Source organism: Phytophthora infestans, genomic scaffold (genome assembly GCF_000142945.1).
Source record: "Phytophthora infestans T30-4 supercont1.10 genomic scaffold, whole genome shotgun sequence".
NCBI classification, from domain to species: Eukaryota; Oomycota; class Peronosporomycetes; order Peronosporales; family Peronosporaceae; genus Phytophthora; species Phytophthora infestans.
The window spans coordinates 280,691-292,743 of record NW_003303749.1 but is presented as its reverse complement, the minus strand read 5'-3'; the positions used below and the strand labels follow the sequence as shown (position 1 = coordinate 292,743).

Here is a 12,053-nt window from a genome sequence, read left to right as displayed (position 1 = left end):
GTATGGTCGAACTTAACGTTGCACAAATTGCGGGTGGAGCTCTGCCGACTCGGTCACAGCTGAAGGTTGCTCGCTTTCGCAAGGAGATGACTAGGATGAGAAGGATAATCTAGAATTAATCTTCTCCGACGCAATTGGTCCCGTCTTGTCGACTTCATTTGCATTCTTGTTTCGATGGTAGTATTTGTGTTCCACTATGTATGAGGGATTTCCACACTCGTGTTTACCTTTTGTGGATAAACAAGAAGGCTTTCCCCGTCATGATCCATGGACGTAGTAGAACACGAGAGCCCGATTCCGTCGTCGTCCTTCCCTGCAAGCATTTCCGACGGACGTCCCCGGTCGTAATCACTTGTCTGAAGCTGGCACGAGGTCCTGTCCCTGCCGTGTGATCTTGATGAGTGCGAACATGCTTGCTTGATTCCGCTTAAGTTGCACGGCGCATACGCGCTGACGAAGTCCAGTCGATGCTGAAGTTGGTCCATTCCCTCGGAAGTGACAGGACCCTTGTGCGTTTTCAGGCACCTTCACTGTTCATATGATGACAGCCCGCCGTAATTCATTACAATGAAATCACGGGCAATACCAGACAATGTTGCCCGCTTGAAATGGTACAGGTTCTCAATAACGCAGTTACCGTCATCAATTATCAAGAAGGGAAAGGTGGTTCATTTGCTCGATCGTGATAAATAGTTTGCCTAGAGTGAATTAATTCGTAAATCTGGAAAGCATCTACCAGAGTTTGTGCGTCTACTATGCGGTGAAACGGCACTTGGGTCTCGACCAAACAAGTCCTTTGAAATACCGAATGGAGTTCCTACCTGGATCACCTACAAGTATCGTGCTCAGTGAGAGCATATCGTACAGCACGGTGTCCAGCCGCGGTAGAAGGATCCATGTCCACATCGTCCACAACCGCACCTGATCCACGGATCTGCTCGACGCTTTAAATATCACTCTAAAGAATCTACGTGCGTGTCAGGACGCGAACTAGTATCTCATTCTCGATATTGAGCTGCTCTCTGTACTTCAAGGGGGTACATGTAGCCCCTTTGGGGCAGTTTAAAAAGGGGAAGTAGATTTATCAGTGGACGCGCGGATTATTCATGTCCTGTCGGTTCTACCTGGAGGATCGGTCAGCGAAAATTTGGTACCGGATTTGGATATTGACATTTCATACGACGGACATAACGCACTGTCGAATCGCATCGTAGATGTGGCTGAAACGCACCCGAATCTACAGTGCACCCGAGTCTATAATGCATGATGACCGGGGGTGTTAATGGGGCATTCCACCACATCCCTCTAGCTGCTAATACGGTTGGACGATTTGCTGGTACGATACTCAAGCTAGGGACCCTCGTCATAGACCTGTGTTGTCCTTTCGGCTGCAAGAATTCTCCCGGTTTGCTGGAGCAGCGATTACTGATTTATACGCTAGTTCAGCCCCATACTGGTCACTGCAACCATCTACACCACGAGGTAATTTGACGCCAAGGCTTGGTGTGATGATCACACAGTAATTGAAGCAGACATTGGGACGCATTTACCTGAAGCACAACTTGCACTTCGATCGGCTACGGCTGCTGTCTTAGGAGCTGAAACTTGCAACGGGAAAAGGTTTACGAGTTAGTTTGTCCGAGGCAGAGCTCTAGGATTGGATTGGAATCGGCAAGCGCTGACAATATCCATACCAGCAGAAAAGATTACAAAATATCTTTCTGGGTTGCAGGACATGCTCGACTGCACAAGAACGCCACGAACGCGGCTACAGAAGTTAATGGGGAGTCTTCGTCATGTCGTCACTTGCATTCGATCTGCATCGCCCTTCTTCCAGCTAGTGGCGGTGCTGGCACGAATGGAGCCGCGATTTGGTGCTACGGAAGTGTCCAGTGATGCCCAGGAAGACCTACGGTGGTTTGCATTTATCTTGCGAATGGGGAAACTCAACTCAATACCGCTAGCTAGGTTCACCCAGCGGCATGTACCTGACTTTCATATTCGTATGGATGCAAGTGATAGACTATCTGCGCGTTATTCCCATCACGCAAGGAATACATCCAAGTCAAGTTTATTGACGAGATGAAGAACCTAATACGGGACTTCAACGAGAATGGAGCAAACGAACTCTAAATCAATGTATGTGAGTTTATGAGCGCTGTATTCGCTGCTATTGCGTGGGGATCGTTTTGGAACGCCAAACATCACAATGTCGACACACTTATACGGCTCTGGATCGATAGTATATCGGCAGTGGTATGGGATAATTGCAAGGCTAGTCGAAACAGCTTTGCTCAAATGCTACTTCGCATCTTGGGCATTTGTGAGGTCAGTCATGGATTTTACTTCACGGCAGCCTACGTGGCCGATGTCGGCAACCAAATGGCGGATGCAGGAAGCAGGGTGTGGCAGTCGACAAATTTAGCTCTTCGTTTTGCTAACTTAAGTCGTGAATGGAAACAGGTGAAGGTCCCAATCGGCTGTCGAAATCTCTCGCATCTATGAGAGCGTTATTGCGAGCGGGGGCTTTAGCCCAATCATTGTGCAAGAGTTCTTCCAGAGCTTGGAATCAGTGGACAGCTTGGTACAAGATGATGGAGTACAATTCGTGGCTACCGGCAACATCGTTGGATCACAATGTTGAACAGCTTGGTGCATTTGCAGTTTACCTTTGGCAGTACGGGATGAATCGTAAGCGAATCGGCAACACCTACTCCACGATCAGCACCATAATGTGAACCGTGTGCTGGGCTCATCGTAACACAGCTGCGTACTGTTCGGGGATTAATGCCAGTCATGCCATCTTACTTCGAGGGATACGTCGGCTTACAGACCCTGTCATCAAGCAGCAGCCCCTGACTACTCGGCCTCTTCCAGTCATTTTCACGAAAATCCATCTTACTGAGCCCCGCGATCTGTATCTGTGGGGTGAGCTGCTACTGAGGTATTTCTTCTTGTTGAGACGTGAGTATCTCTTCATCGGGAAAAGGATGAACAGTTACATCTTGAGCTTATCAGGAATTAGATTCTTTGACCGCGATGAGAATGCCGTACCAACGGGGCGTGCAGAGGTGGCCGGCTTTATATCGCATGGCGCAAAGAACAATCAATTCGGTCGCGAAGAAGTCCGGTACCATTGCAAGTCAAAAGATCGAGTCATTTGCCAGTCAGAGCAGCAAGGTGGATACACAAGGCAGCAGCCGCGTTTGCAACAAAACCAGAAAGCCCCCGCTCATAATGCGGGATGACGAAAATTCAGCAGAAGCGGTGAACGCGGTAATCAACAGAGCTGTTACTAAAGCCGGATTGGATCCGATTAGATACTCAACGCAATCAGTTCGTATAGGCAGGGCGACGGCACTACTCAGCGCAGGTGCCGATCGTCTCGTCATCAAGCTGATGGGTAGGTGGTTGTCCAATGCGTTTGAGAATTACCCCGTGCTATCAGCAAAAGGATCAGCGGATCTCTCTCAGCACATGTGCTAAGACTGACATGCGACTCGGTGGAAGCGCGACTAGCGGCACATCATTGTGGGGCATCCGCCACGCCACGTCCATGGTGTGGAAAATGAACAAGACAAACCCTTTTCCTCAACGTGACATCATTGTAAATGACGGGATTCTTTACTTTCAGTACATTCCAGGTTGAGTAATCGTTTCCAATGGTCCCGACAAGAGAAGTGATGTCCGCATGGGTGACATGTATGCCGAGCAATGGTTGTATACAACAATTCGAACCGTACAGAAGTAGAGCTTGCAAAACATTCTCGACTTATCGTGAAGAGGTGACACCGGAGCTCAGCTCGACTGTGTACATTATTGTGGAGTCATACCTCCCTGGAAAGAGCTGCGGCGGCATATTTTTGTTCGCCATTACATGGAACGTCTGTGTCAGAAAGCATACGCTGGTTCAACAATTAGCTACAGAGCGATTGTATCTACGATTGGCTCCTCAGCCATGATCCTGATGTATGCATTTCAGCAAACTGTTACGGTTCGCCGGACAGGCATCTGTGCGTGACCGCAGCACACTCTCCGAGCCAGCAGTGAATTGCCGATTACGATGGAAATACTGACGCGAGAATATATGTAATGCACTAACGCTAGTGTTTCTGAAAGCTGCTCCAGCGACATAAAAATTTCGAGATGCTATGATGTCTACGAACCACGTGGTTACAGCAGCTTCTGCAACCACTCAAATGGTGAACTCAGCTACTACTGTAATGGATTCAAGTGGCGGGAGTCCGAGTAAAGGTCTGAATATGAAAGACGTTTGCCAATCTCTGAATGTTTCGTCCTGTGATGAAGCTTATACCGCTCTGTCTGCATTTGGATGTACCTTGTCAGGACGCTATAGAACGTCACACTATCTTGAAGTTCTGTGCCACGAACCGTTCGAATGTGATGTATTTCGCTACTTTGACCTATCCTACATCGAGGTCAAGTACGAGGTCGTCGTTGTGGCATCCGTGTACCTTTTGGCTGCCGCCGCTCTTTGGTGCAGACGCCATCGTGGTGTCATTCTGCTGTACGCCGAAGCAAAGTTTGAAGTTATCCACGAAGGAAATTGTTCGAACGAAATTTTCTGTCTTTGGCAGGTGTATTTACCCCAATCACTAGCATCATTTGTACTTGTAGACGGAGCGCACCTGCGGTTTATTGATTACGCAGTCGACAAAAGAGCCTTTTTTTGCAGTTTCGACTGGCGAAACAAGCATACAAATATGCGCCCACGTTGGATGAGATGCTGTGCCCTTATGACATCATTTATAGTGACGGCTTCACTGGCACTCATCTTCGGCACTTATGTTTATAACAATGCGACTTGCTCATATCAGCACACTATCTGTGATGACGCAGATGTTTATGTTAGCTGTATACCTACGGACTTTGATGTGATGCAAATATATTTTGCTACAATTTTGCTCTCGTTGGTGGTATCAAAAGCGAAGGAAATACCTGTTAATGCGATCTGTACGGCGAAGGGACAGAAACTCCAGCTTGCATTTTGATTCGTAGTTTGAGATCGAGCAATCGAATCGTCTGAAAGTGTCAAAACATTGGAATGACGCCCATAAAAACTCTCGCTGGATGGGATACGCTGGATTTACATTTTTAGCAGGCTGGGGATTCAGAAAACTGGTTGGGGCTGTGTTGACAGTATTCCGCTTTTGATTTTGACTTGTGGTCTACTTATTAATGTTCCGACCTCACCTTGAAATAGTAAAGAGATCCATAGGAGCTCCTGCCATTAATCCTGAAAAGGATACGAGCCCAAGCGATGTTACGATCGAGCTAGGAGATAAGCTTGCAAGTGTCAACAATATCAGCACCCTAAAAAATTCTGTGAGTGACCAAACGATGAAGCTAAGCATGAAACGTAAGGATACCAGTACTGCTACATTAACCGAGCGGATCGACACCATTATGAATGGAAGACTCGATGAAAATGTGAAGCCTGATGGGAACCTGGACAGCTCCACCGAAAACGTCAAGCGCACTACGGACGGCAACTTCGATACCACAACGGGTGCAAATGTGGAACCTACTGCTACCACCAACGACGATAATGGTACAATCGCGACTTCTGGGTGTGCCGACGTAATGCACTCTCATACGGATCTAAAGAAGTTTTCAGCCGGAAGCATCAAATTGGAACCTCCAAAATGAAACTAACAAACTTCTCGGCAAAAAAAGGCAGCTATATCCTGGCAAGACTTAGCAACATTTGTTAAGAAAACTACTTTCGCAGTTTGAAGAAATGTCTTAGGGCCCCTACAAAAGTTAGTATCATTAAAATCCGAGCAACATAAATAAGAAGTTACAGAAGATCATACGTGACATAAGATGAAATAAGATCGTTTGCAACTTTGCTGGGAATGCCGTTTTTCTTACCTACCTTTGTGCAATGCTATGGCCAGCTAACATCGCAATTTTTCAAGCGGTGGACAGTTTAGATACATTGCATCATTGTAATGCATTAAATGCATTAGGTGTAATTTTTCCAACGCTCTATGCAACTTCATGCGCTGTTTACCCCTCAGTTACCAGAAGTTCCGTGTTGGACCCACCTATTTTACGTCGTAAGTTACGACTTTATTTTAGTATATTTATTTGTATGGATGTGCCTTATCCACACCGGATTCCCGCTATAAACTGTCAGAGGATTTTCTGAGCTACGTCGTATGAGTTACGACATTATGAGCACGTCGTATCACGAAAAACCATAACTTACGACGCTCAAGTATTGTTTTTGTCAAAGCAGATGCCTATTTACACATCCGTAGAGATCCTGGTACAACAGAGAAAGCAAATAAACTTAGTGCTGTCCAAACGCATTCAAACGATTGCCGATTGCTGAGCTGGCTGATCCTCTTCATTTGTCGGCCTCGCCGTCTTGCTAACAGAGCATCTCACGCCGAGTTGGTTTTCGAGTACTAGCCTTGGCTGATCGTCGCAAGACGACTCGCTTGTCGAGCGATGCTGGGATGGAAGCCCCACTGTCAAAGGCTTCGTGCCATATCTGATAGCATGTTTTGCGCACGCCTCCGCAGCTATGGCGCGACTTGGGGCGGAGGAAGCACTTAGCGTCTGGGTGTGAGCAATCTTCACAATAATAGGTCGTGTGAAAGGAGTTTTTTCGATCGTCTCGTAGAAGAGCGCATACGACGCACTTTGCAAGTGCGTCGCCGGCACTTTTGGATACCTGAAACGGTGACCTAGTCGTCGAACTGGCTGTGTTTGGGACCGTCTAGTCGGCGGCGCTTGTGAGAGCGAGCCATAGGAGAAGGTGTAGGAGCAGTAGCTTCGATGAAGTCGTTGGCTTTGAGTTGCATCAATTGCTTATGAAATAGAAGATACCATTCTTCACGATCTTTTGGTACCAGCCTCTTGATCCGGCATGTTTCCTTGTGTGTGAGATACGTATTGACGAGTGCCAATTCAATGAAACCCATGAACAGTGACTTGTAATACTTCCTGAGCCAGAAAGCCGTTTGGATTAAATAGGACTGCAGGCGAAGTTGATCATGTACATCAACTCTGCCCATCCAACGTTGATAATCAGTAACTAACTGACGCAAGACGGCCCGACCATCTTGACGCTGCGACGAATAGAGTCCTCTGCCATGACGGACCCGTGGCCAGGTAGTGGACCGGCTTTCGGTCCCACCAGCGGCAATCAATCATGGTCGAAATCGCAGTTGAGCAAGAGAACGCAAAGGTACCACGCTCAATCGCTGGAGGACGTGTTTTACTCTTCTTAATAACTTGCTTGTCGAACCCCAGTCTGTTGACCATGATCGTTCCCACCACGTAGATACCCATCGATAGAAGCTGAATAGCCAGTGGGATAGACGAGTAAAATCGATCGATCACTACCAATCGAAACCCTTGTGATCGGTCTCCCAGAACGACTTTCATGTTTCGAATCACTGCAGCAGCTCCCGTCTTGTCGTCGAGTGCTTGCTGATCACCATACTCGGTCTCACGCTTCACGACGTACACCTCGAATCTATAGTAGTAAGTTACGACGTAATAAAATATCGTATTACGATTCAAGCCGTAAGTTACGACATAATTATTAAACCAAACAAACTTCCAGTTTTGTGTACCCCCGAGAATTATCCATTCGACATTCGAACATTTAGCTGTGTCGTCACTCGCTCGTTCAAACTTCTCATATAGTTCCAGGCATTTTATTAATAGGAACAACATCGTACAATGGCTTGCTTCGTCAGCAAACACGACAAAGTAGCGCTTACCAGAGTACGAGCTCACGGCGTATGGACCTCAATTGTCTGAAAGCGTGCGCTCACCAACGAGCCACTCGCGCATAGGTACATTGTCACGAGACCGGAACTTTTTCTGATCGTCTTACCCTTCACACATGTTTCACACTGAAAGTCATCAGGCTGACGTTAGGTCAAGTCTTTTCATCGGCCGCTGTGCATGTCGAAATAAGGCATTCAACGCGTTCCGTCCGGGGTGTCCAAAGCAACTATGCCACAACTTCGCATTCTGTGTGCCTCCAGCTACTGCCACCATGGCAGTATTTGATGCGCTCACCAGTGGCAAACGGTAGAACTCCCAACCAATTCTCCCCTCCGGTTTGCATCATCGAACGCAGCGGAGTGATCAATACGAATGCATCCTATTTGTTCGTCACGTGATTCGTAGCATCGGAGTCCAGATACTAGCGGTCGTGGCCACTTTGTTATCCGATTTCAATAAACACATGGCAACGTAGGTGCTATAATCACTGTCATTTGCATCACGACGCTTTTGACAGGCTTTGGTACTCTTTCCTCCTCCACTGGGCTTACTACGCTTTTGTGCAGGCGCTCCGCCATTATTGGCAGGGGGATGCTTGAAACGGTGCGGTCAATCTCTCACGAAAAAGCTTTGGCATGGCAGTGGAAGCAACCGCCGCCTCGCTTGTATACACTACCGCCACGATCGATACCACGACCGCCGCTTTAATTTACACCACCACGACCACCGGAAACATATCCGCAAGTTCACGTCCAAGTCCTCGTCCGCTTCCAGTACCTCATTCACGGCCACGACCTCCACTAGCATAGAAGATCTTATCTTCCTCGATTCCCTTGTCTCCTTCTATCGTCCGAGTTTGGGCGTGGTCGTACTCCATCTCCAGTGCTCATTCGAGCTGCTCGTTATCGCTAGAAATCCTTACCGACGTTGCGGCAAAGGGCCAATCAGAATAGCCGGTTTTGTGTATTACTTACCGGGTTTACGGACAACCGACATGGTCCCCATGATGCGCCTCCTCTCACTTAAATGGCCCGGTAGGTAGCCCAGCTAAAGTCGACTCAGCTTCGCTTTCTCTTCAGCATAGTTCAATTAGGTTTTGTACACGAAGCGTCTCTTCAGTCTGAAGATAATGGAGCGTCTGAAGTTCAGACGCACCATACCACGATACAGAGTCGACTTATATGTGACCGTCTTCATTATCTGATTTGCTATTGATTCGTACAGAATCTCCTTGGCCCGCGATGGCCTGCTCACCCACTCATCATGACCAGAATGTTTACACTCTTCGGGTTCTGCAGCGTCGTTGACGCAGTATTGCCATAACTGTTTGTGTTGCAGATTAAGCTTGACTCGCTCCAGCCACACCTCAAAATCACTTCCGTCAAATGGCGGAATAGACGTTTTCTCTTCCCTTGACTCCCTCACTTATTTCTGCGATTCTGCAATTGTTTCGTTTTTGTTACCTGCGCCACAGTTGGGCTCATAACCAGAAGCGGAGTGAGTCCGCTTGCTGCTTGTTTAGATTTAGGCAGAAAGAGTTCCATACACAAAAATTCCAACTGTTCGACCGGTATTCCGACCGATACCGGGTTTTGAAAATCGGACTTAACTGACACCCATGGGCTATCCCGCCATACTGAATATCATATTATGAAAAGTGTAACTCTGGCCGCTTTACTGTAAATCATCGTGGATCACAGTTTTTTTAGCTCCCATTATCGTAGATTCATCATCTGCTACTTATAAATACAGTAAATATAATCTCGTTTTGCCGAAAATCGCTGCAAGCACAATAAGAATTGCGAGTGTCTGTCGCTTCAATCCTCTACATGGTATAATACCTCAACCACGTCCCGTCCCTGCAAATGCTTCAGACGAAAAGTATTGCCGAAATTGCACAATTTAAACCGATGATCGGAACAGCGAAGATAATTGACAAATCCGAGCATATATAGTTGGAATATTTTAGAAATATGTGGCACTCCATACACAGGTGTTTATACATGCACATTCTTGAAATATCACCAGGTTTCCAGCCGAGTTGTGGTAGTTACACAAGAGAGAGCTTTGACCATATCTGTCGCGTCGCTAGCACGGGATAGCCGCAAGAAAGCCTGAGTGACAGCTATCAACTCCTTCTCTACATTCCGTTCGTCGGAGAACCTAGCACTAGATGCAGCCCACGAGCTAATCGACACTGATAAGATCGGTAAGGTGCTTCGGATTATACTGGATAAATATGCATACTACCTCGCTAGATCGACATACAAAGCTCAGTCTACAAATACGTGTCTTGAATATTTTGGAAACGTGAAGAATTGGCTGTTAAACAAGTATTAACCCCTTGGACGCGGAGGTGTGACACGAATAGGCTAAGAAAAAAGCTTATACCCTCTCGGAGGGTATAAGAAAATAACTTTGTTAAAATATGATATAATTAATTCAAGGGTAAAAATGCACTCTTAGCAACGAATGTAGCTAACCTCCTTGGTAATTATTCCGCAGAAGGGAATGGTGTGATCAGCGGATTTAAAATTCTCCAATCAACTGTTTCCTGGTCATTCTATGCAAGCTCTAAATTTGGAGACAACCACAGCACACGCATCACAGACAAACATCTCCCTCCTTTCCCCAACTAGACCCCAAGCAGCGGTGCAAACTATAGCGGCATAGTGGCAGTAGCTGGATGGCCAAGCGAGAGCTAACAGAGGCGAACGCATGTGCAGGTACGGTGCCAATAAATGGTTGAGATTGTGAAGGTACGTGTATTGACAAGGTTAGCTACGGGTTGGCAAGACTACGGTCCCGAATGTGACTACCCTTTGGCGAAAACGCACCGTTCTGCCACAGGATATGCCATATCTCGTTTGCTGGATACCCTCGGACTTTGTTGCAAAGCGTCACCACACCCTTCTTGTCCTCCGAACACTTTGGGCAATAGAATGTCGATGCCCCCCCACGCCGCTTACCTTCAGGCTTGTAGCAGGAGCAGACTTTACACTGGCGCTGTCTCAGCCTCTGGACACCGTTGTTCATGCGCGTATCTGGCGTTTGAACTAGTACATGCCCGCCATGTACAGTAACTTGTTCAGTAACTGTATTAGTAGGTCGAGATAATCCGGTTGTCTCTGTAAATGCTGTCTGTGTTTAGAGGATAAGTTGCTTGTGCATTCTTGCCAAGAACACGTAATGCGACATCTTCTTCTTGCTCTGTTCCTCCCTACAACAGCGAATGTACAAATGTACGCCGTTCCACCATGGCCATGTCTAATAGCCCAAGGAAGAGACTCTTGTAGTATTTCTGAAATCTGGTATACAGAACAGCATAAATTAGAGACCATAAGTTGACATTGTCAGGGTAGCATTTACCTTGCTGCATATTGCATAGAGTACGACTGAAGTCGCAATTGATCATAGCGATCAACACCACCCATGAAGCGCTGGTATTCTGCAACAATCACCGGGCATGGAACAGTGCTCTGCTCTCCATTCTTTTCACGCCGCTGAACACTCGTCAGTCGTCATAGCTGTTCCAACTTGGGATGCCAGGAAGTAAACCGATCTGTTATCAGCCCAGCCCAGTGCCACTAGACCCGGATTGCTTTTAGCGATCGCCATTTTGAAGGAGCCCCTTGTAAAGTTTGCTGGTCGCTTCTTGAAAGGAAATTCAACCCCTTTGCACCACCCTTTTCGATTCTTTTCTATAGTCCCAACGAAATTGAAGCCCATAGTCCGCAGTTGTTGCGCTAGCGGTACAGAAGTATAAAACCGATCTGCAACCACGAGACGCCTTCCTTGGTAAGGGAGTCCACGGAAAACACTCGCAATATTTCGTAGGACAGCCGCCGGGCCGCTCTTTGTGTCCATCGATTGAGCACCCTCCTTGTCCTTCTTTCGCCCAACGTCGACTTCAACTCTGTCATGCATCAAATAATGTACTCTAAGTCAGCATAGCTTCAATAATTTATCGTGACTATGTCAGCATTACCTTTTGCAGTAGCCCGACTCGGCGCAGCACGTCATGACGCACTTGGTTCCCCACTTATGCGGCTTGTCCTTCATGTACATGCGTGTCGGATTGCGCCGATTGAACGAAGGTAACATACCTTCATCAACAGCCACTCTTGAACCCAAGACATACCCCTCCTTGAATGTGGTTTCCACCGTTGCCAACACCGAACGAGTTCTCCAGCCCCTATCACTAGAAGCCGCAGGATCTTCGTTGTCAGTAAAATGCAGAAATCTGGTAATGAGCCGAAAACGGTCTCGAGACATAGCTT

At 47.2% G+C, this 12,053-nt stretch overlaps 1 protein-coding gene across 1 annotated transcript; it reads right to left on the bottom strand.

Annotated features, from left to right (window-relative positions):
- Window positions 1-348: 348 nt before the first annotated feature.
- Window positions 349-898, bottom strand: PITG_06751 (uncharacterized protein; the record flags this gene model as incomplete). The annotated part of the gene is made up of 3 exons (XM_002904696.1): window positions 349-530; window positions 737-830; window positions 866-898. 3 exons carry the CDS (start codon window positions 896-898, stop codon window positions 349-351), a joined length of 309 nt encoding a protein of 102 aa, XP_002904742.1.
- Window positions 899-12,053: the final 11,155 nt, after the last annotated feature.